A 25,960-nucleotide genomic window follows, 5' to 3' on the forward strand; every position below is an offset into this window, starting at 1 on the left:
CTCTTCCTCCCATGGAGAGTACTCTGCAGTGGGAAAACAGGGAGAGCTTTCTGCAAGAAAGAAGGAATAGGAAGAAAGGTAGGAATAAGGAGTGGAGAGGGAGAGGAGGTAAAGGTATACAGAAGAGTTACTGGGACAGAAGCTCCCAAATTTACTGCCTTCCCTCATTTTCACTCCCTAATCTTTACCTTACATACCCACACATAACAGGAATATGATGCTTCAAAGTTGAAAGACAGAGGACCTGAAATCCTTGAGCTCTTTAATGAGATCACTGTGCTCTGATACATGTGTGTGGAGGTCTATGGACACCTATAAAAGGTAAACTTTTATGGATAGATTTTTGGGGGAAAACATTACTTTTTTGTGGTCATTCAATTCAAAGACCACAAAAGCTCACAAACTGGTAAATGACCACAAAAAAGTAAGAGCAACTGACATGGAAAGACTGACTGGGTTCAAAATGGACTACTATTTGGCTTTTTTCCTTCCTGCCTTCCTCTAGATTTTAGGAGCAAAACTCATCTTGAGACAGGGTGCACTGATTATCCAATAAATTCCATCTAAGACTATCTTGTTACTTTCAAATACACACACACACACAGCATCTTGAGGAGATCAACTCAGGTGAAGGATTGAAAATTACTTTCCTGAGGTCAGGTGAAACATCTGATTATATTTAGTCTGGAGAAGTACATATTAAAAGAAGGTATGCTAGCTGTTTTCAGAGTTATCCTGTAGAAGTCGAGAAGAGATAAATTTAGTGCTGTTCTGAAAGGCTGGATTAGAACACGTACAGATTGCCAAGAAGCAGAACTTGGTTCAAGACTAGGAAAAGCTTCCGAATGGAGCTCTGCTAAACAACAGAGAGTGGACTCCCTCTTACTTAAGTTCAGCAAGGCAGTCTTCAAGATGGCTAGGGAAGAACTTCCTCACTGAATGCAAAATTGAATGAGTTCTTATTTTATAAAACCAAAAACCACATCCTGTGGAGTGGGGAAAGAAATCTCAAGAGCCTTGCCCCTTAATGAAATAATGAATCCAGTCAATGGGATGCAGAAATTATTAAGCAAAAAGTTCATGCGGAACTTAAAATGGAAGGATCAGGCTGCCTACATCTGAACCCACTGATCAATCTCATTCCCCCAAAGAGGAAGGATCAGACTTGATAAGCTTCTTAATGTGATTCCACCACTCATGAAGCATGGTTGCCAAAAGGGACCTGCACCTGTATCTCATCAAGCCACTAGACCACAAGCCACTAGAAACACAGGTGATAGAAAAACATAAAATGATACCATAAGGTTGAAATCAGCCAAATCCAGAGTGTGGAAAATTCTATAACAAATAACCTGGTTTCTTAAAAAATAAATGGCATTTAAAAAAAAAAAAAAAAAAAGGGAAAGAGGTTAAGGAGAACTGTTAAGAAATTAAGGGAGACTAAAAAGACAAACAACCAAATGCAGTGTGTAACCTTTTTTGAGCCAATCACGAAATGACATTTTTGAGAGAATAGAGGAAATCTGGACACAGACTGTTTATTAGATGATATGAAGAAAATACTGTTAATTTTTAACAATATGGCATCATGATTACATTTTTTAAAAACCTTTATTTGTGAGGAAAACGTATGGAAATATTTATAGGTGATATAATACAAATGAACAGGATTTGCTTTAAAATACTTCAGGAAAAAAAGTAGAAGGGTTAGGGAGGGAGGCAGAGATGAATGAACCAAGGCTGGCAAATGTTAAAAAAACAGCTGAGGCTGGGTAAGGAGTATATTATTACCTCTTATGTATGTCTCAACATTTCTACAATAAAAACTTAAAAATGAGAAGGGGGATGGCCAAATTACAAAACATCATAAAATGGAATGTTATACACTTGTCTGTATGAAGTAGATGTATACATACTAACTAGAAATATGGTCCATTGCTAAGGGATACACACTATAACATGGGTTAAAATCCTTACCACTGATTTTGTGTAAAATATTGAGGTTACTTAATTATTTCAAAATCTCAGCTTCCTCACATGCAAATTAAAGATAATAATATCTATTTCACAGAACTGTTATGAGGGCTAATGAGAGTACTCCACATCCAAGAGCTGTGCTCAGAATACGGCCCATAGCAAGCATTCAAAAACATTTAGTTAGCCGGGTGCACTGGCTCACACCCGTAATCTCAGCACTTTGGAAGGCTGAGGAAGGCAGATTGCCTGAGGTCAGGAGTTTGAGACCAGTCTGGCCAACATGACGAAACTAAAATACAAAAATACTAAAAATACCAAAAAAAAGTTAGCCGGGAGTGGGGATGCACACCCGTAATCCCAACTACTCAGGAGGGTGAGACAGGAGAAATGCTTGAATCTGGGAGGCGAAGTTGCAGTAAGCCAAGATGGTGCCACTGCACTCCAGCCTGGGTGACAGAGTGAGACTCAAAAAAAAAAAAATAATAATAATAATAATAATAATAATTTAGCAAATAGAATTATTAAAAAATTAAGTTGCAATAAATATTTACAGTATAATCCCATTTTTGTAAAAAACAAGAGACTATGTATAACATGTATACATTAGCATAAACAGTGCAAAGTCTGGAAGGGTATATACCAAATTGTTAAAAGGGTGATGTTTGGGGAAGTAAAGGGCATGATGGCTGAAGACACTTTTACTTCTCCCACATATACTTACGTATTGCTTAAATGTGCTACAAAGGCATGTATCACCTTGCTAATTTAAGAATACCCTAATAAAATAAAATAACTGAAATTAAAGACAGAATATCCTATAAATGAATTTTTTTTTTTTTTTTTTTTTTTTGAGGCAGGATCTTGTTCTGTCCCCCAGGCTCAAAGTGCAGTATCATGATCACGGCTTACTGCAGCCTCAATCTCTTGGGCTCAGCCATTCTCCCACCTCAGCCTCCCAAGTAGCTAAGACTAGAGACATGTGCCACCATGCCTAGCTAATTTTTAAAATTTTGTAGAGATGGGGGTCTACATTTCCCACGCTGATCTTGAACTCCTGGATTCAAACAATTCTCCTGCCTCCACCTCAGAAAATGGGATTACAGGTATGACCCCACCACACCTGGCCCCTACAAATGAATTTCTGAAAAGCTCTGCTTTATGCTATATAATACTTCACATCAGACTGAAAGCTTTTCCTAAAGCTTTCAGTGGTCTATTCCTAAAGATGAATAGATTTGTGGTTTCTCCTGAATCTGATTTTATAACACAATTTCTTTGTCAGTATTGTTATGCATTTCTTGAAAATTAGTAATAGTGATAAAATATCAACAAAACCAAGTTTGACTAGCTTTTATATTGGTTATTATTAGTGGCGTAGAGTGGTTTTATTACATTTGCTGACATATTAAGGACAAAATATTTAATACCCTATTTTCTTTTTCTTTTTTTTTTTTTTGAGAACGAAGTTTCGCCCTCGTTACCCAGGCTGGCGTGCAATGGCGTGATCTCGGCTCACCGCAACCTCCGCCTCCTGGGTTCAAGCAATTCTCCTGCCTCAGCCTCCTGAGTAGCTGAGATTATAGGCACGTGCCACCATGCCCAGCTAATTTTTTTTTTTTTTTTTTTTTTGTATTTTTAGTAGAGACGGGGTTTCACCATGTTGACCAGGATGGTCTCGATCTCTCGACCTCATGATCCACCCGCCTCGGCCTCCCAAAGTGCTGGGATTACAGGCTTGAGCCACCGCGCCCGGCTCAATACCCTGTTTACAATGGCTTTCTGGATTAGTACCACCAAACTGAAACGTCAAGTTTCAAGTACATGTATATAACAACTAGTATGTGAATACTGAAGCTGACACAAGGTAATAACAAAATACATTTAATAAAGGATTAGAATTCACAAACCATTTTAAGTACTCACTTGAAAAATGTTCTTGGTCAACGCCATTACTACTTCCCACTATATTACAGAACTGTGTATTCGTTATCAAATTGTGCATCCCAAGAATAGCTATAAACATAGAAAAAGAAAGTTTTTATTGTTTTAAACATGAAGAGTTTTACAACAAAAATTTTCTATCAATAATTTTAACAGTCTCTGGACCTTTTCCTATAAATTACAGATCACACACATAAACACAGAAGAACAAAATGAGTAAAAATCACCTAAAATCTCATTCTCATCAATACTCTTGTTATTTTCCCCCACATTTCTAAAGTTATATTTCCCCACATTTCCAAATTCAGAGTTGGAGGCAGCCTGATCCTAAATGTAAATCTATCCTTGGCTCCATCTGGTGGCCAAGAGAGAAAATGGAAATGATTTATTTTTGCTGTTCATTAATTTCACAAGGTTTCTAGGAACATAATGTGACAAAAAGCAGATTTTCACCTTAACTTTCATATTTTAATGTTTGTTAATCTCATGTCATTAATTTACATCTGGATTCTAGCTAAGAGTAGAATACTAAAAGTATTAGGTTTTTATATGTAAGAGTATGAGCACCCTTAAAAAATGACACTTAGGAGGAAAAATAAATTTGGATTTAGTTTTTGATGACCTTTTGCATAAATAAGGCAGATGCCAGAGGATGTCCTTGGCTCATTCCACTCTGATGAACGTACTATTTACAGATGTATCAGTCCTCAGTCCCTCAATCCATAAGACTCCTGCTCTGGCTGTGGCATCACACCTTGACTTGTCCCTTTCCAAGGTCCTTCCTAAAAACCATCAGCGCTACATTCAAACTTACTAGTTCTTGGGGTTATTTACTATGAAGAACTCCCCATGAATCACACTTTTCTATCTAGGAAAATAGGTTGTACGTGGTAGGGTGGGGAAGATACTGGTCTAGATAAGAAATGGGCAATAATGACAATAATAGGGTTTAGGGTATTGTTATGTATTTCTTGAAACTTAGTAATATTGATAATAAAATGCCAACAAAACCAAGTCTGACTAGCTTTTATACTGTTTAGTATCAGAGCTTTGGAGCACTTCATACACACTTCAGAAAAGTTAGGAAAGTGTTGAGCATAGCTCAGAACTGACTGTTCCAATCTACTTTCTAGTTACGCATCTCTCTGTCTTCTGATAAAGTGGTCATCAGTAGATGACTCTGAAAACTCTTTTCCAATGCTCAGGTGGGACAGCTGCTAGCTGAGCACCAGCTGATGAAAGATTTTAGAAAGACTTTCAAATATGACAACATGGGAAAAGATGTCAAAAATATAATACGTTCTCAATATAAACATTTCACTATTAAGAGTAATGAAACTCGGCCGGGCGCGGTGGCTCAAGCCTGTAATCCCAGCACTTTGGGAGGCCGAGGCGGGTGGATCACGAGGTCGAGAGATCGAGACCATCCTGGTCAACATAGTGAAACCCCGTCTCTACTAAAAATACAAAAAGCTAGCTGGGCGTGGTGGCGCGTGCCTGTAATCCCAGCTACTTAGGAGGCTGAGGCAGGAGAATTGCCTGAGCCCAGGAGGCGGAGGTTGCCGTGAGCCGAGATCGCGCCATTGCACTCCAGCCTAGGTAACGAGAGCGAAACTCCGTCTCAAAAAAAAAAAAAAAAAAAAAAAAAAAAAGAGTAATGAAACTCTTTATGTCAGCTTTATCATGTAAAATATAAAGCCAAATATGTGGTTACTGATTCAATAGCACTTGCTAGGAAAAGCGACATCTGTATAATGTATACATAGGTATGTGCTGGTATTTCCCCTCTCCAACCCACACTTATTCGCAAATTAACTTGTTTTAGGTGATACCTGCGAGGTCACACAATTCTGTATCTGAGGCACTTGTCAAAGCTTCTTCTAATTCCGGATCAAGAGATACTTTTTCTTCTGTAAAAGTCTGTACAGGTTTCTGTTTGGGGATAAATATTTTCCCTGTAAAATAAAGCACTTTGTTAATTATACTACTACTGCTATTAACTCATTACCATTTTATCCTTGTAACCAAAGTATATACAATTTAAGTTAAAAGAAAAGATGAACATCATCAATAATTCTGTTTTATCGCTGACATAGATTTTTATGTTTCCAGGGTAATATTCTGGCTGTAAAAGCTGGAAAGAAAAGGTCAACTGAGAAATTTTTCATTTGTGATATAAAAATTGGCTCTTTTTAGTATAACTGTGAGTCGCTTTACAATTACCAAATCAATCAACAAAAGAAATAAACAAAAAACCTATAAAACTTCTAAGAGATTTTTTAAAAAACAGAAGCCAATTTCTTATTATTAAGCAACAAACTATTACTGTCACTTGGGGGATGGCAAAGACAATTATGATTCCAGAAATTCAAATTCCGACTGCAAATAAATTTCTATGTCCTGAGTGGTATTAAGAAATTTTCGGTCATTATTCCTCTAAGCCTCAATGTACACTAACAAGCTTAGCTGTTAAGAAACCAGTTACTCGATATATAAGTGCCGTAGTCTCCGTGAACGTTCTTTTTCGCAACGGGTTTGCCGCCAGAACATAGGTGTCGTGAAAACTACCCCTAAAAGCCAAAATGGGAAAGGAAAAGACTCATATCAACATTGTCGTCATTGGACATGTAGATTCCGGCAAGTCCACCACTACTGGCCATCTAATCTACAAATGCGGGGGCATTGACAAAAGAACCATTGAAAAATTTGAAAAGGAGGCTGCTGAGATGGGAAAGGGCTCCTTCAAGTATGCCTGGGTCTTGGATAAACTGAAAGCTGAGCGTGAACGTGGTATCACCATTGATATCTCCTTGTGGAAATTCGAGACCAGCAAGTACTACGTGACTATCATTGATGCCCCAGGACACAGAGACTTCATCAAAAACATGATTACAGGGACATCTCAGGCTGACTGTGCTGTCCTGATTGTCGCTGCTGGTGTTGGTGAATTTGAAGCTGGTATCTCCAAGAACGGGCAGACCCGAGAGCATGCCCTCCTGGCTTACACACTAGGTGTGAAACAACTTATTGTTGGTGTTAACAAAATGGATTCCACTGAGCCACCCTACAGCCAGAAGAGATACGAGGAAATCGTTAAGGAAGTCAGCACTTATATTAAGAAAATTGGCTACAACCCCGACACAGTAGCATTTGTGCCAATTTCTGGTTGGAATGGTGACAACATGTTGGAGCCAAGTGCTAACATGCCTTGGTTCAAGGGTTGGAAAGTCACCCGTAAGGATGGCAATGCCAGTGGGACCACACTGCTTGAGGCACTTGACTGCATCCTACCACCAACTCGTCCAACTGATAAGCCCTTGCGCCTGCCTCTCCAGGATGTCTATAAAATTGGTGGTATTGGTACTGTTCCTGTTGGCCGAGTGGAGACTGGTGTTCTCAAACCTGGTATGGTGGTCACCTTTGCTCCAGTCAACGTTACAACTGAAGTGAAATCTGTTGAAATGCACCATGAAGCTTTGAGTGAAGCTCTTCCTGGGGACAATGTGGGCTTCAATGTCAAGAACGTGTCTGTCAAGGATGTTCGTCGTGGCAACGTTGCTGGTGACAGCAAGAACGACCCACCAATGGAAGCAGCTGGCTTCACTGCTCAGGTGATTATCCTGAACCATCCAGGCCAAATCAGTGCTGGCTATGCCCCTGTACTGGATTGCCACACAGCTCACATTGCCTGCAAGTTTGCTGAGCTGAAGGAAAAGATTGATCGCCGTTCTGGTAAAAAGCTGGAAGATGGCCCTAAATTCTTGAAGTCTGGTGATGCTGCCATTGTTGATATGGTTCCTGGCAAGCCCATGTGTGTTGAGAGCTTCTCAGATTATCCACCTCTCGGTCGCTTTGCTGTTCGTGATATGAGACAGACAGTTGCCGTGGGTGTCATCAAAGCAGTGGACAAGAAGGCTGCTGGAGCTGGCAAGGTCACCAAGTCTGCCCAGAAAGCTCAGAAGGCTAAATGAATATTATCCCTAATACCTGCCACCTCAGTCTTAATCAGTGGTGGAGGAAGAACGGTCTCAGAACTGTTTGTTTCAATTGGCCATTTAAGTTTAGTAGTAAAAGACTGGTTAATGATAACAATGCATCGTAAAACCTTCAGAAGGAAAGGAGAATGTTTTGTGGACCACTTTGGTTTTCTTTTTTGCTTGTGGCAGTTTTAAGTTATTAGTTTTTAAAATCAGTACTTTTTAATGGAAACAACTTGACCAAAAATTTGTCACAGAATTTTGAGACCCATTAAAAAAAGTTTAATGAGAAAAAAAAAAAAAAAAAAAAAAAGAAACCAGTTACTCTAGAAACTTAAAGACTTTATCATATGAAAATCATGTTTATGATCAATATGTTCTATGCAAGATTGAAAATATAAAGGGAATGGAAAAATAATAATTATAAATGCAGCACTAGCTAACTAAACAAGATGTACTCACACAATCAGGGTTATTAAGCTTGCATAGAACAGAATATCCAGTTAAAATTGGTTTAAACTGGTGCTTCAAAAGCTCTCATGTGCATCTTAGTCACTACAGGATCTTATTAATGTATAGATGCTAGAGCTGGGTGCGGTGGCTCATGCCTGTAATCCCAGGACTTTGGGAGACCAAGGCGGGTGGATCACCTGAGGTCGAGAGTTTGAGACTAACCTGACCAACATGGAGAAATCCCGTCTCTACTAAAAACACAAAAATTGGCCAGGCATGATGGCACATGCCTGTAATCCCAGCTACATGGGAGGATGAGGCAGGAGAATCACTTGAACCTGGGAGGTGGAGGTTGTGCCATTGCACTCCAGCCTGGGCAACAAGAGTGAGACTGTCTCAAAAAAATAAAAAATAAAATTGAAATAAATAAATAAATAAAGTATAGATGCTGATGCAGCAGGTCTGAGTAGGGTCTGAGATTCTACATTTCTTTCTTTTTTTTTTTTTTTTTGAGACGGAGTTTCGCTCTTGTTACCCAGGCTGGAGTGCAATGGCACAATCTCGGCTCACCGCAACCTCCGCCTCCTGGGTTCAAGCAATTCTCCTGCCTCAGCCTCCTGAGTAGCTGGGATTACAGGCATGCACCACTATGCCCAGCTAATTTTTTGTATTTTTAGTAGAGACGGGGTTTCACCACGTTGACCAGGATGGTCTCGATCTCTTGACCTCGTGATCCACCCGCCTCGGCCTCCCAAAGTGCTGGGATTACAGGCTTGAGCCACCGCGCCCGGCCGAGATTCTACATTTCTAATCAAACTCCCAGATGATGCTGATCCACAGATCACTCTTAAAGCACAAAAGATCCAACAATATGAAGTTTTATTATCTCAAAAAGCCCGCAGGAAGGTAGTCCTAGGGCTGGTTTAACAGCTCACTGTTGACATCAAAAATCTAGGCTCCTGGGTCAGGCACAGTGGCTCACACCTCTAATTCTAGCACTTTGGGAGGCCAAAGTGGGCAGATCACGAGGTCAGGAGATCGGGACCGTCCTGGCTAACACAGTGAAACCCTGTCTCTACTAAAAATACAAAAAATTAGCCAGGTGTGGTGGCGTGCCCCTGCTACTCAAGAGGCTGAGGCAAGAGAATTGTTTGAACCCAGGAGGCTGAGGTTGTAGTGAGCCAAGATCAAGCCACTACACTCTAGCCTGGGTGACAGAGTGAGACTCCATCTAAAAAAAAAAAAAAAAAAATCCAGGTTCCTTTGTATTTTCCTTTGGCCATTCTCAGTGTGGAAGCCTTTGTTCTTAGGTCTTCACAGTTTCAAGATGACCTCTGCAGCACCAAGCATCATGTCCCCACACAATAAGGCCAGAACAGGAAGGCGTGCTTTCTCAATCGCCAACTAACCAACCTTCTTTCTTTTCTCTCTCTCCCTCCCTCCCCTCTGCTCTCCTCTCTTTCCTTTCTTTCTTTTCTTTCTTTCTCTTTTCTTTTCTCTCTCTCTCTCTCTTTTCAGCTTAGTCAAGTGAGGCAGTAGAGATGCAACAAACAAATCTGTAACTGGTTGTGATCAATTAGCTGTAAACACCACTGCACTAGGACCAGCCTCAATTGCCAACTTTTACAAGAAAATCTGCCCTGCAGACTTTTCCTCTGGTCTATGCCCCAGCTGCAAGGGTGGCTAGGAAAGCAAGCATCTGTGAATGGTCACTAAATAGGCAACTGAAGTGTTTGTCCAAAACTGAAACCAAATGAAGAACTTCTATATTCCCTTAATTCCCTGAACATTTCACTATAGCTACACTTAGACATTCTGCACGTTTGCCTTTTGCATGCTTTTCAAGGGGATGCTCTATGTTCTGTTCATGCCTGTATCCTTGCCTAGAACACAACAGGCAAGCCAATTTGTTGAATAAACAATCTGATTATCACCTTCAGTCCAATGGCCCCATTTTATAAAATGTAATTTTTAAATACATGGGTTCAAAGTCACACAGCAGAGCTAATACTAGAACACAGGTTGCCAAACTCTTAAGGCCAGGGCTTCAGTGCTTTTTCCAATTAACTGGTGGCTTACAAACTTGATTTTTTTTTTTTTTTAAGCAACAGACATCCACGCTCCCACCCCCCAACAAACAAAGGCCCACCTATATGGTATTATGTATAACTGATCTTAGCCAGTACCAAATTTTGGAATTCTGGTGACTGGATAATCTTTTATTACTGGTTCATAGGTAAAGAGAAACCCAAATCATTATGTCCTGGTAATTCCATACTTTTCATAGTAGTTGACATTACAATTAAAGTGGCATACAGTTCAGGGGGGCAAAACTTTAATTGCCATTTCAGGATAGTTAACATTTTCCTGAGCTCAATCTACCTGTATTTTGAACTGTGTACAGCAGTAGTTCTAAACGTTACAAGTACAGTGGCTTCACTGTGAGAGCTTTAAAAAATTCTCACGTCCAAGCCCCATCCCAAAGATTCTGATTTAGCTAATCTCATGTGCTGCATGGGCAGCTGAATTTTTAAAAGCTCTCCAGGGATTCTGATGCATAGCAGCCAAGGTTGAGAGTGGCCAGATTATGGTATTCACTGACTAAACAAAACTACACAAGCTACTTGCCACCAAAAATGATCAGTATGTGAGGTATCTGTGTATGTCAAATTTAATTTAGCCATTCCACAATGTGTTCATGTAAAAAAAATTTATACACAATAAACAACACAATTTTTACTTGCTAATAAAAAAAAAAATACACAAGCTATCAAATAGCTGCCCATGTCTTATTTGAGGGACCAATGGAATCTAAAGCATCATAAAAATCTAAGATGTTTATTTTTTATAGTCCTTATCCACATTCCTTAACAGGCATTATTCATATCTAATGTCCCCCCATACAAAAATTTTTGCTAATGCTTACAAATACAAAATGAACCGCAGCAGAAAAAACAATAAGGCAAAACAAAATAAAACTCCCAAAGACCTATAAAATTCTTCTGTCAATAGAATTTTGCTCTAGTTTATACCACTCTGACATAGCTTGGCACCTCTTCTGGCACTCTTCTTTATGTAATTTTTCTGTATGTAGAGATTTTTGCTATAGAGGTAGTTGGTCTGTACAATACGATGTTTTCTAAAATACAAAAAGTGATTACTTCGTATTTTCTTCTAGGTTAGTTGAACACCAATACACTGTAGTAAGTTATCTTTTAATGCATATATACAAAGTTTAGTTATAAACGAAGTAAATAAATTAATTTTCTAAGAAAGAATAAACTAGTAAGGACCTAAGTTTAGTATTATGAATACAAAATCTAAGGGACTCTCAGCAAATTGATTTATATATTTATACAACCCCTTTCAAAATCTCATTTGTTTTTTTAATAGAAAGTGGAAGCTGATCCTAAAATTCATATGGAAACACAGAATAGCCAAGAATACAGTTGTAAGACACTTTCCAATGTCAAAATTTAATGCAAAGCTCCTATAATCAGAACAGTGTTGGTGCACTAGGAAAGACATTTAGATCAATAGAATATAACCAAAAATCCAGACATAAATCCTTATACTTATGGTCAATTGATTTTTTACAGGAATACCAAAACAATTCAATGGAGAAACAACACTGTTTCAACAAATGGTTGTACTAAGACAACTGCACAGTCACATGCAAGGTTTTTTTGTTTTTGTTTTGTTTTCTTGGGACAGAGTCTCACTCCATCACCCAGGCTGGCATGGAGTGGTGCAATCTCAACTCACTGTAACCTCCACCTCCTGAGTAGCTGGGACTACTAGGAGATAGGGTTTTGCCACGTTGGTAAAGCCAGTCTTAAACGCCTGACCTCAAGTGATCTACCTACCTTGGCCTCCCAAAGTGTTGGGATTACAGGTGTGAGCCACCGCTCCTGGCCCACATACGCAAAGTTGAACCCTTACCTCACACTACACTCAAAATAGATTATAAACCTAAATCTAAGGACTAAACTATAAGACTCTTAGGAAAAAAACGTAAGATTGTATCTCTACGACCTTGAGTTAGGCAATGGTTTTTACCTATGACACCAAAAGCACAAATAACAAAAGAAACATAGATAAATTGTAGTACATCAAAATTAAAAACTTTTGTGGGGCAAATGATACCATCAAGAAAGTGAAAAGACAACCTGTTGAAGAGGAGAAACATTTTTTGAACCATGTATCTGGCAAGAAATTTTTATCCAGAATATATAAGGAATGCTTGCCAACCAATAATAAAAGGATAACCCAGTTTAAAAGTAAGCAAAGATTTGAAGAGACATTTCTATCAGGAAAACGTATAGCTGGGCATGGTGGTGCACATTTGTAATCTCAGCTACTCTCTTGGCTGAGGAAGCAGAACTGTCTGAGGAGTTCGAGTCCAGCCTGGGCAGCATAGCAAGCCATTTCCAAAAAACATATAAATATACAGTAGTCTAACAGTACATGAAAAAAATACTCTATCATTAGTTATTAGGGAATGCAAATCAAAACCGCAGTGTGATATTACTTCACACCCACTAAGATGGCTACAATAAAACAGACAAGTGTTGTCAAGTATGTGGAGAAATTTCAACCCTGGTACATTACTGGTGATAACGTACAATACCGCAGCCACTTTGGAAAACAGCTTGGCAGTTTTTCAATTTGCTAAAAAATAGTGATCCAGCAAGTCTATTCCTAGGCATACACCCAAGAGAAATAAAAACATATGTCTATACAACAACTTGTATAAAAATGTTCATAGCAGCATGTTCACAATAGCTAAAAAGTGGCAAATGTCCATTAACTGAGAAACAGATAAACAAAATATGGTATCCATACAATGGAATATTATTCAGCCATAAAAAAGAATGAAGTATTGATGTACACTGTAACAAGATGAAACTCCAAAACCCTGTGCTACCTGAAAGAAGCCAGCCACAAATACATATTGTATGATTCCGTTTGTAAGAAATATCCAGACTGGGCAAATCCAGAAAGACAGAAAGTTGCTTAGTGGTTGTCTAGGGCTAGGAAATGGAATGGGATGGAGACTTACAGCTAATGCGCACAGGGTTTCTTTCTGGGGTTATGAAAATGTTCTAAACTCAAGTTTGTGATGGTTTTGTAATTCTATCAATGTAGTAACAACTTTTGAATTATATGCCTCAAGTGGATTAATTTTATGATATGGGAATTGTATCACCTTTACTAATAAAGATGTTTACAAAAACCACTAAGGCGCTGATGTATCAGTATGGGTTTTTTGGTCTTTAGTAAATTTATATTTGGCTCCCTGAAATGTAAAGATAAAAAAAAAGATAATTTTCTGAGACAAAATGAGCCAGATACAGTGTATTTGTATTTCTTAGTCAAAATAAGCTGTTTCCTGAAAAACACACAATTAGCAAACTGCTGGAATAATTTCACGACATAAAATGCTTTTCTAAATATTTATTAATTTAAATCAGTCATATCAATAGCAATTAGATTTTAAAATCTTAGTGACTATTAGATGTTGATAAACTCAATAGATCTCCTTTATAATGGTTAGTTGATTTGTGCTCTCAATGTCTTGCAGAATGAATGAAATGTTAGGCTTTTATTAGATATAGAGTTATTACATAAGGCTTTTATTAGCTGCAGAGGTATTACATAAGGTGTGTGTTTTTGCAGACAGTAGAAAAAAGCACAGCAGATTTATTAATGGTTTTATCTAAAACCATTTATTAATAAACATTAATAAATGTATTTGCCTTATTATGATCATCCAGATTTTTATGTGCTTTTTTCACATAATATATTATATTCTTACAGAAATTTCAATCTCATTCTGATAAAATGATTAAATATGTAAAGGCATTGGTATATAATAAACATAATAGACACACATTAATTCCTTATTCTTGTTGCTCCTAGAATTTCGTGTGTGTGTGTATGTGTGATTTCCTAAATAAACTAGCAACCCAAGAAGACTAAAGACCACATAGTCCCAAGTATCTCTGTCAGTGGTTCTTAAACTCAGAGAATGAAGATTAGTTAGTCATGAATACTTTTTAAAAAGCTCCAGAGGTAATTCTCTCACTCACCTAAGTTGATAATCACTAATCTGTATAATGTCAGTCTCTAAAAGAGAGAATGAGTTATCCTGAACTGATCTAATTTTATTTTTCCTCCACTTGAAATAGGGACAAAACTTTAAAAATCCAGATTTATGACTTTCACTACTTCTATTTTTTACAATAACATAATGTCTCAGAAAACAGTTTTAATCTAAGTGACTATAATTTCCCTATTTAAGACAGCAACATCCAAAACTCAAATTTTTAAAAAAATCCAAATTGTAATTCTTTATTTGTAGCTAACTATAAAAATAAACAATGATTAGATCAGAAAAAAAACTCTGGGTTAAGTATGAAATGGTATATCCCCCACCCCCAAGTTAAACAACACGAAAAAAAATAAGGCTGACTCTTGGTTGCCAAGGGTATTAAAACAGTTCAGTCATGTTTCTGCAACTACAAAACAGCAGCTAAGGAAATGGAAGACACTGAGATAAGAATTCATATAATAGTAATTTAAATGTATGGCATTTATCCAAACCCATGTTTGTGCCAAGGAAAAAAAAGGAATATCCTGTGCCAAGATCCTTGTTATTGTCACAAAATTAGTAAGAAATAAATGTGATCCATGTTAACAATTCCATTGCCAGGACCTTTCTTCTGCTCATCTCTTTTGCTCTGACACCAAGTTACAGCTACAATAAATGCTACGAATTATCTTAGTCATAGCTCCCACCCTTGTTGAGTATACAAAAAATGTAATAACAAGAAACAGAGATGGCTCTTGGTTACTTCATTCCTGCAGAGTTGAAAGGCCCTAGCTAACTTTACTGTTTGTTTATAAACTGCCTTGTTCCAGAAAAGACTGAAGGACCCTACGCCACTATAATCTCCAAGAGGCTTTGGGATATATTGTTTGACAAGCAGCACACAAGCCTCAAACCAATCAAACTAAAGGATGGGGGGACAGAGAGAAAGACATTTTTGTTTTGATCCAATGATACACACAGCACCCGCATGATGCTGCAATATGGTCACCAATAAATGCTTAGTCAACAAATGTTTAGTGAGTTTGTGTATACTAGAAAAGAACTAGAAAGACACCATAAGGAAAACAAAACAAGAGATCCTTCATTTTGTGCTGGACACAGTGTCTCACACCTGTAATCTCAGCTACTCAGGAGGCTGACGTAGGTGGGAGGATCACTTGAGGCCAAGCATTTGAGACCAACATAGCAAGACCTGCCTCTAAAAAGAATTTAAAAAATTAAGTCAGGTGTGGTAACACATGCCTGTAGTCTTAGCTACTCAGGAGGGTGAGGCAGAAGAATTGCTTGAGCTCAAGAGTTTGAGGCTGCAGTGAGCTGTGATCATGCCACTGCACTCCAGCATGGGCAACAAGCGAGATCCTGTCTCTTACAAACAATGACAACAAAGAACTGACAGGACAAATAGAAAATATATACCATGCTAACTAATCAAAAGAAAGAAAGACAGGCTCTATTAACATCAGGCAAAGTAGGTTTTATAGCAAAGAATATAACCGGAGATAAAGGTCTGGGAGGAAAAGAACTATCTGGAGTGGTGTAGTTATCCAGGAAAGGTTGCCCATAAAACTGGGTCTTAACATGAGTAACAAGCCATCCATCTGGCTAACTCCTTACCCCAAAGGAGTTAACAGTGAATCATTCAAATGATATAGTACTACCAGTCTGAAAAGGAGACAGCAGCAACTGCATGACTAATTTAAGCAGCCCATTTCAAATATCAGCCTCAGTGCCTGAGAAGACCACTTTTCAGATGTCTATAAGGGACGTTTGGGATTCCTAAAATATGATTACAAAAATAAGAGCCAATTTTTATCCTGGACTTAGCAGAAACCAATACCCCACTAGTGGTTATGTAAGCTGCTGATATAGGCAGGTTTATAACCATGATCTTTCCGGTTTACTAAGGGATCAGCTATGTCTTTTCTCCAAGAAAAATAATATACTCAGAAAGGTGAGAAAGAGGTTTTCTGGTAAGCTAACAACTGTGAATAAATAACTTGGATAGTATATGGAAGTCCTTAGTTGAAAGTAACCGGGTTAAATTTACCTTTAGAAAAGCAGGGAGAGGCATGTGGAATTCTTGAGAAAGAACACAAGGGCATTCCATTCTCAGGATAGGAAAAGAGAAAACAACAAAAAAGCTTAAATGGCTGTACTCCAAGGCCCAGCAAAAAGAAAAGGAGTGTGGTGCAAGGAAGGGAGGAGCCCATACCGGGTGAATCAGCAGCTCAAACAGAATTAGAATGCACACCTCTGTATGGGATATAAGGTGCAGCCGTGGCTCTGGTCCACCCAAGAAATAACACAGGGAAAACAATTCTTGGTCTAGGTAAAGGCAGAGCATGATACCAGCAATAGGGAGGAGGAGTACCCAGCAAAACAAAATGACAGGTAGTAAAAAATACTGAAGACTGGTACATAGTATTTTTCCAAGTGATAAATTCATGGCAAGGTTCTATGCCTTATCTATCCTTGAAACAGAATATGCATGCTACATAAAAACATGATGGGAACTAACAATCAGCACTGAGAATTTTCACTATTTTCCGAATGAGAATGAGCTGGATGAATACTCTCTTTCACCCTTAGGCTGGCTTATGTCTCAGTTATATATTTTGCAAAATTTTGAGGAAGAGATAAAAAGCTACATGTACCTTTCCAACATTCTAACATTACATCTTTAAGTAAAAGGAACATACATGGAAAATATGTGCCAGAGCACAGTGGCCCATGCCTGTAATCCCAGTGATTTCGGGGCTGAGGCAAATGGAATTGCTTAAGCCCAGGAGTTTGAGACCAGCCTGCACAACATGGCAAAACCCATCTCTATTTTTTTTTTTTTTTTTTTTTTTTGAGATGGAGTTTCGCTCCTGTTACCCAGGATTGAGTGCAATGGCACGATCTCGGCTCACCGCAACCTCTGCCTCCTGGATTCAGGCAATTCTCCTGCCTCAGCCTCCCGAGTAGCTGGAATTACAGGCACGTGCCACGATGTCCAGCTAATTTTTTGTATTTTTAGAGACGGGGTTTCACCATGTTGACCAGGATGGTCTCGATCTCTTGACCTTATTATCCACCTGCCTCGGCCTCCCGAAGTGCTGGGATTACAGGCGTGAGCCACCGCGCCCAGCTATTTTTTTTATTAAAAAGAAAATATATTATTGTTTTGTTTTATTTTTTTGAGACGGAGTTTTGCTTTTGTTGCCCAGGCTGGAGTGCAGTGGTGTGAGTGATCTCAGTTCACTGCAACCTCCAACTCCCAGGTTCAAGAGACTCTTCTGCCTCAGCCTCCCAAGTAGCTGAGGTTATAGGCACATGCCACCACGCATGGCTAATTTTTGTATTTTTAGTAGGGACGAGGTTTTACCATATTGGCCAGCCTGGTCTGGAACTCCTGACCTCAGGCGATCTACCCACCTAGGCCTCCCCAAAGTGCTGAGATTACAGGCATGAGCTACTGCACCCAGCTGTTTTTATTTTTTTTTTTACAGACAATAAGAAGAGGTAGGCTGTTTTAATTTTCTTAAACATTCAGCTTCTCAACATTTTGAACATGGCAGACTCATAAGAAAGACATTTCCATCAATCTGTCAAGATTAACTGACATCATACCATTCCTACCGAGCTTATTAGATTAGGTGAATTTAACACGTGTATATTGTGGGTTCTATTGTAAATAATGCACTTATAAACAATCCTTAACACACCTTTTGTCAGTTTACCCTTACTAGCTGACTAATGTCTTTTTGCTATTAATAAAACTATACTATTACAAGTAGAACATTCACTAATATAAGATAAAATATTCCCCCAAATGCATGTAAGACATAAGGTCTTCGGCTTCACTTAATTAGGATTATTTTCTTCTTCTCATATATTGATATGCTTTCAATTTGGTAAAACATATAAACAATCATTTCACAAATCGTGAGATGAAATTATTAATGCATCTATATATAATAACTCTCAAGTGTCCTTAGTCTATCGGGTTTCTAAAAAACATTTTTGAGTAATCTAGAAATATAAAATTTGGCATGAATAGGCCGGGCGCGGTGGCTCAAGCCTGTAATCCCAGCACTTTGGGAGGCCGAGGCGGGTGGATCACGAGGTCAAGAGATCGAGACCATCCTGGTCAACATGGTGAAACCCTGTCTCTACTAAAAATACAAAAAATTAGCTGGGAATTGTGGCACATGCCTGTAATCCCAGCTACTCAGGAGGCTGAGGCAGAAGAATTGCCTGAACCCAGGAGGCGGAGGTTGCGGTGAGCCGAGATCGCGCCATCGCACTCCAGCCTGGGTAACAAGAGCGAAACTCCGTCTCAAAAAAAAAAAAAAAAAAAAACTTGGCATGAATATATAGTTTTTTCTTGATCAAAATGAAAAACCCTAAAATGTACAACTTTTAATTTTATGAGGAGTCCTTCCCAACCTGGCCAGTTATATATAATTTTGGCTCCAGAAACAGAGTGTGCCTTTAAGTGAAAAAATGACAAGTATAATTAATTGTGTCTCAGAATATGAGAAATTAGTCAGTCTAATGATATGTTAAGTAATCCTTTTAGTGGTTCCTAAGTTTTTGCTTCATTTATTTACTTAATTTTATTTTATTTTCCAGAAAAGTTTAAATATTACACATTGGCCAAATCAATGTATTCCACCCAACATGGTGGAGGAGGGAAAAAACTGATACCTATAAAACTACTTAACTTGACAGGAAGTGTCTACCAACAATAAGTAGCTTAAACAATTTTCACCAATAAGATGTTTAGTTTAGATTTTAAAATGGGAAAGTCATGCATTTAAAAAGTAAATATAGTTGAAAATGTAAGTCAGTTATAATTTGAACCTAATGAACCATGCAAGAAGCAAGGGTTAATAAACCAATGTGCTTTGAATTTAGTCAAGTACTGATATTTCTGTATATAAAGATTGCGCATATATATATAACAGCTTTCATGAGAAATGAAAAAAGATTTTTCCCCAAAAATGAAAATATTAAAACTAAGATACATATAGCTAGTATTCCACATAGCATAAATCTTGACAAATCAAAGTTTAACATGTCCTAGTTGACTATGTGTGAAAATGCAAAGCAGCTATTAAAACTAGTATGTCCAATATTTAAAACCAGTTTGTAATTGAGGGAACTTCTAAATCCCTAATTAAAAAACACAAATGAAGTGAAAGCCTTAAACTGGTATACACTGTTCACACCTATATGTCAAGTTTGGAAAAGCATATTTGCTAGTAGCAATACAAAAGTATCTATGAAGAATGCATAATCTCCGAAAATTATGGCAACATCCCTGCTATCAATACATTCCTAAATACAGAACTGAGTACCATATTTGTTACTTCTGTGTAGCAAGAGAAGTTAATTTTTAAAACAGATAAAATTCAGTCTTTAGGTGTGAATGGTATAAATGATAGTCTTTTTCTCTTTTTTCTTTTTTTAATTTCTTAGTTATCTGGAATCTTTTTTTTTTTCTTTTTGAGACGGAGTTTCGCTCTTGTTACCCAGGCTGGAGTGCAATGGCGCGATCTTGGCTCACCGCAACCTCCGCCCCCTGGGTTCAGGCAATTCTCCTGCCTCAGCCTCCTGAGTAGTTGGGATTACAGGCACACACCACCATGCCCAGCTAATTTTTTGTACTTTTAGTAGAGACGGGGTTTCACCTTGTTGACCAGGATGGTCTCGATCTCTTGACCTCGTGATCCACCCACCTTGGCCTCCCAAAGTGCTGGGATTACAGGCGTGACCCACCGCGCCAGGCTGTTATCTGGAATCTTTAAACATGCAAAAACTTTGAACAGAAGGGTTCACAAAGGAACCAGGGTTGTCTTATGGCATCCAGTTAAGCCAGAGCTGGGAATGCCTCTGGGTCATCCCTATCAGGAGCAGAAGCACTTGACTTGTCAGTCCTGCTGCCATGGTTTGGGTGCCCACCACACCCATGTCCACCTCGTCCTCCCCTGCCACCACATCCTGGGTGGCCAAGGTCTCCAAAACTGATCTCCAGCTGAGATGTTACATCATTTGCTAGCCTCCAGAAAATGATGGTCTATAACCGATTCTTAAGCATGAGCCTCTTCACTCTTTGATTTCTGAAAAACAAATACCTTCTTCCACTGCCCATCAGGACCTTTATTTGGTTTTCAGATATTAAAGTCTCCTTTTGCCTGGTCCTTATGTTGAATGGCCTTCCACTCATCCAAAGTCATCTCTTTTGGACTCTTCTCTTTTACCTCTTCAACTTCATTCTCCATATTTTCAGTGTCTTCCACTGGATGATGTTCTTCACCTTCAGGTGTTTCCTCAGTTCCATTTGATTGATTCAAGTCAATTAATTCATCTTTGACAGTTTCCCAGTAGTGAGATTCGCTACCTCTATGTCTGTCCTCGTGCTTCAGGTCACTTTTCTGTGAAAAAGATCTATCACTTTCACTATGCCCATCAAATTCACATTTGCCATGAGAACCAAATCCATCTCCTTGGCCCATTCCATGTCCATGGCCTCCTTGACCTCTTCCAGGACCACCACAACCTTGAATAAGTCTGTCAATAATCAGTCTATCAAATGAAAATTTGCCTCCTTCACCCTTTTCTTCAAGTGGCTTTTCAAATCTTCATTCATGAGGTGGTTGCCTTTCTGGTCTTCTATCAATTATTTTCCCTTCACCCTAAAGTTGTTGATTAGGTCTCCTTCCAACTCATCTTATTCCTTCTTTCTTAAGCGCCACGGGTGGCTGTGTCTCCTCTTTCTTGTCAACCACACCAATGCCGAGGGGAGGTGGGTTCTTGCAGTATTTCTGGGACTCCTTGCCCAGCTGTTTGCCTGCCACGTTGGAGTTGGTCTGGGCCGCAGCCTGAGCTGCACTCTTGGCCCCAGGGCCCCAATGCTGCTCCTGCTGGCTTCTTTTTACTTTTCTCCACTGCCTTCAGCACTTGGAAGGGGTCCAATTCGTGGTCAAATAACTGGTCAAATCTGTTGGTGATCATGCAGCCAAAGCCTTCCTGTAAATGCCCAGGCATGATGGTGGCTCGGCGGCAGGTTCCTCCACGGATTGCTGCGGGCCACCCTGAGCCAGAGCACCTGTTTCAGCTCTTCCCACGAGATCCAAGTTTTTGCTTTTAAAAAACTTAAGCAGTCAGCCAGGTGCAGTGGCTCACGCCTATAATCGCAGCACTTTGGGAGGTCAAGGCGGGTAGATCACCTGAGGTTGGGAGTTCAAGACCAGCCTGACTAACATGGCAAAACCCCCTCTCTACTAAAAATACAAAAATTAGCCAGCTGTGGTGGCAGGCCACTGCATTCCAGACTAGGTGACAGAGTGAGACTCCATCTTAAAAAAAAATAAATAAATAAGCAGTCATCTGATAGATCCTTTAAAATAATTAAGTTGTGATGAAAGCTCACTATGTGATTTTGGCATATAACTCGGAAAGAGTTCAAGGAACTGAATGACATTGCTATAGCATTCCCTAATCAGAAGGCTAATATTGCCATTAGGTACTACTCCCTGAGGCCAGTCATCTTTGAATGAAAATCATTTAGTTGAGACCAATAGAACATCTTATGAATTCTAACTAATCCAAATGTACCAAAAAAGTAAAACGCCTTTGTTTCTCAATAGAGGTAGGTTTGCAAACTTTTATGAAGAACCAGGAAAACCTCTACTGTCTGGGAAAGCATCCTCAATCTGAAAGTCTACCTCCATTAAAATAAGCCATTAAGTTAAAAAGCTGAGACTCAAACTAGGTGTTCAGGGCAGAGTCATAGGAGAGGCATCTTTAAAAAACAAGCTTCTGAATTTTTGGAACTATGGAGATTAACATTTAGTTTGATGGGAAGTATTCTAGTAAGACACAGATGAATTACTCTGAGGATCTTCTGGAATGTGACCAGGATGTTGGAGATGAGATGAAGAGAAGGAAGGCATATTCATGACTAAGGATAACCAAGGCTAACTGCTTTTAAAGTCTAGGGTGGATTTCAGAACACTAGAGGTGGCTTTTGCTATACTTCAAAGTAGAGCTTTACAGCCTAAGTTGCTTATTTGCTGAAGAGGAATTTGCCCTCCTTCAGGTCTATGGCACTGTGGCATGGCCTATAAGTCTTGATTCTACTTCATCTGATAGTACATGCTTCCATCAGATGGATTAATGAAACTCACAAATTCATCCTGTGGTTTTGGACCACTACTCCACAACAGAGAATGAAAATCTCTTGTTTGGCAGTCCTCTCCCACATGATCCTTTACAGTGATTTCACTGTACCCATTAACAAATGTGGTTCTCAGCTGGGTGCGGTGGCATGGGCCTGTAGTCCCAACTACTCTGGGAGGCTAAGGTAGAAGGAATGCTTAAGCCCAGGAGTCCCAGGTTGCAGTGCCACTGCATTCCAGCCTGGCAACAACAGAACGAGTCCTCGTCTCTAAAAACCAGAACAAAATAAAACTAATTTGGTCCTCACAAAAACTGTTATGTCATAGGCATGCCAGATACCTGGACTGTATGTTTCCATTGATATAAAGTTCAAAACAGGCAGAACTAATCTACTGTATTAGACACTATGTTGGTGATTACTTTTGGGAATAAGAAAGGGAAAAGTGGGAAGAAGCATGTTGGGGACTTTAGTGGGTGCTGATGTTACCTTTTTTTTTGAGACAGAGTTTCAGCTCTGTCGACCAGGCTGGAGTGCAGTAGCATGATCTCAGCTCACTGCAACCTCTGCCTCCTGGGTTCAAGCAACTCTTCTGCCTCAACTTCCTTAGTAGCTGGGATTACAGGCATGTACCACCACGCCCAGCTATTTTTGGTAGAGATGGGGTTTCACCATGCTGGCCAGGCTGGTCTCGAACTCCTGACCTCAGGTGATCCACCCACATTGACCTCCCAAAGTGCTGAGATTATAGGTGTGAGCCACTGTACCTGGCCAATGATGTTATCTTTACCTGAGTGGTAATTACATGGTGTGTTTATTTTATAATTCATTGAGCTATACACAGATGATCTGTGCATTTTCCGTAAGCAATAAAAAGTTCATTATTTTTTTTAAAATGCTGTCATCTTAATCACTGTATCAAAAACTGTCCATAAATAGTATTTAATAGATATGTGTAGCTAAAAGAGGCAGTAAAACTACTGAATGTACTATAAAGAGAAACCATTAATTGTGAATGTAAAATTATTTGTTCAACTACTTCCACTTATTCTTACTCATCTAAAACCTAAAGTAAGAAATAAAATTTTAAAAGATACATAAAGGGATAAAGATATTCTACCATAGTTGAGGACACAGCACTTTTTCCTAATGTCAGCCATATTCTTCACCTCTATCTTGTATTTTCTCATTTTCCATAATTCTTCTCTACTTTCTTTCCTATTTCCTCTAATCCTCCAAGATATTTTCCTAGGTAACTGGAGATTAGAAACAAGGGCATATTAGGAAGCCTCCTGAGTTAGCTGGGACGAATGTAGCTTTCTTTCAGGTCTCTTATTTTTTCTCCTTCTTGTCCCCAAATTCCATAGTTTTTTCTGATATCTCTTTTTCTCACATCTCTCCCTTTGTTTCTACCTCCCTTCCTGTTATGAATTATACTCCCAGGGTCCACCTGAAACAAGCAGAATAATAAAAGGTGATCAACCAATATTTTTTCTCATAAAAGTATGTTCTCCTACTTAAGTAGGATTAAAGCTATAAACATTGATATATGTATGGCTGTACAGAGAAAACATAACCAGTAGTCTTTTCTGTGACAAAAAGAAACAGATGCCTCTGCCTGTCTTTGTGATTCTCCACACTTCAAAACTCTGCATTAGTTTTGAACTCTTTTCCTGGCCCCAAACACCTGAGGGACACGACACTCCCAACTCTAACAGTAGAGTGATGGTAAATTTTATGTGTCAATTTGGCTGGGCCATGGTGCCCAGATATTTTGTTGTCAAACATTGTTCCAAATGTTTTCATGAAGGTTTTTTTTTTAAGATGAGATTAACATTTAAATCAGTGGACTCTAAGTAAAGCCAAATAACCACCATAACGTGGCTGGGCCTCATTTAATCAGCTGAAGGCCTTAAAAGAACAAAAATTTATCTCCCCAAAGTAAGAAGAAATTCGGCCACTAGATTACCTTACCTTTGGATAAGAACAGCAAATCTTCCCTGGGTCTCCAACCTGCTGGATTTTGAATTTATAAAGCCTCCTTATGCCACTGCACTCCAGCCTGGGTGACAGAGTAAGCTTCTGTCTCAAGAAAAAAAAAGCCTCCTTAAAATAAACTTCTTTCTCTCCCCTCACATCCTGTTGGTTCTGTTACTCTGGAGAACCCTAACTAATACAAGTAGCAAAGACAGTGATCCTTAACAAGAGATGAAGGAGAGGAGAAGTCTAAAGAAAGAGCAGAGGGGCTAGGGTGATGGATAATTTTGGAAAAGCCAGACGCAGAGTTTACAGCTTATCTACTCAATAGCCATTTACTAGCCTTCCTCTACTATAGAGGCAGGAGGTTTAAAATAAACTTTCCTGCTTCCCTTGCAGCTAAGGGGTAGCCATGTGACATAGTTCTGGCCAAAATTATTGAGAAGGGTCTCTTTCTCAAATAAAAAGCCCAAGTCTCATTCTTCCTGCCTAGATTAGTATGAATTCAGACATAAATATGGTGCCTGCAAGAGCTGATCTTCAGCTCTGCTACTGCTGCTATCATTCCCCAGTACTCTATGCACAATATTCCAAATAAGAGTGAATGTAAAATTTGGCTTTTTAGGTCAACCTGTATTCTGACCTGTTTGGAAAGCTAAGAAACTTACCCTATTTCATTTTAAGTATTATTATATATAGAACTTTTAAAAACACAGCTGTACTCAGGCTCCACTGAGGATACCTAAGCTCAAACACTGCAATGGGGGAGACTTGGACTAGAAAAATTTTCCAGAAGTACTGATTATGAAGCATTAGTGATTGTAACCATGAATAAATAAGGATGGCTATAGAACAGCTTTTAAAAAGGATCTTTGGGGCCAGGTGCGGCAGCTCACACCTGTAATCCTAGCACTTTGGGAGGCCAAGGTGGGTGGATTCCTCACCTGAGGTCAGGAATTGGAGACCAGCTTGGTCAACATGGTGAAACCCCATGTCTACTAAAAATACAAAAAAATTAGCCGGGTATGGTGGTACACGGCTATAATCCCAGCTACTCGGGAGCCTGAGGCAGGAGACTCACTTGAATCCAAGAGGCAGAGGTTACAATGAGCCGAGGTTGTGCAACTGCACTCCAGGCTGGGTAACAACAGTGAAATTCCATCTCAAAAAAAAAAAAAAAAAAAGTCTTTGAAATTATGGCATGAACTGTTTTATGGCATTCCACTTTAAATAATGCAGTAAGAATAGATGCCTTATCAGGTGTGAGTCCGTCCTGAGTGGCTGTTCTTTTGAGCAGTCGTTGTTTATCTCCGTCCGCCTTCTCTTCCGCCTTCTCTTCCACCCAAGTGCGTG

General features: G+C 39.1%; 2 protein-coding genes and 1 pseudogene across 3 annotated transcripts in view; 1 reads left to right on the forward strand and 2 right to left on the reverse strand.

Moving 5' to 3' along the window:
* TMOD3 (tropomodulin 3) overlaps nt 1-25,960 on the reverse strand; it is a 91,403-nt gene that overhangs the window by 16,240 nt on the left and 49,203 nt on the right. For both annotated transcript variants that reach the window (XM_039462845.2, XM_039462846.2), the window contains exons 4-5: nt 5,751-5,873; nt 3,901-3,990 (exon numbers count right to left, since the gene is read on the reverse strand). In XM_039462845.2, coding sequence (XP_039318779.1) covers nt 3,901-3,990; nt 5,751-5,873 — 213 coding nt within the window. The remainder of the gene's footprint in view (nt 1-3,900; nt 3,991-5,750; nt 5,874-25,960) is intronic.
* LOC120363893 (elongation factor 1-alpha 1) lies at nt 6,425-8,212 on the forward strand. Its single transcript, XM_039468633.2, has one exon. It carries the CDS (start codon nt 6,501-6,503, stop codon nt 7,887-7,889), a length of 1,389 nt encoding a protein of 462 aa, XP_039324567.1. The 5' UTR covers nt 6,425-6,500; the 3' UTR covers nt 7,890-8,212.
* LOC141583669 (SERPINE1 mRNA-binding protein 1 pseudogene) lies at nt 7,905-25,959 on the reverse strand (annotated as a pseudogene).

Source organism: Saimiri boliviensis, chromosome 2, assembly GCF_048565385.1.
Source record: "Saimiri boliviensis isolate mSaiBol1 chromosome 2, mSaiBol1.pri, whole genome shotgun sequence".
In the NCBI taxonomy this organism is placed as follows: domain Eukaryota; kingdom Metazoa; phylum Chordata; class Mammalia; order Primates; family Cebidae; genus Saimiri; species Saimiri boliviensis.

Excerpts from the sequence above, each read along its gene's own strand:
- LOC120363893 (XM_039468633.2), top strand. The coding sequence starts at position 6,501 with ATGGGAAAGGAAAAGACTCATATCAACATTGTCGTCATTGGACATGTA.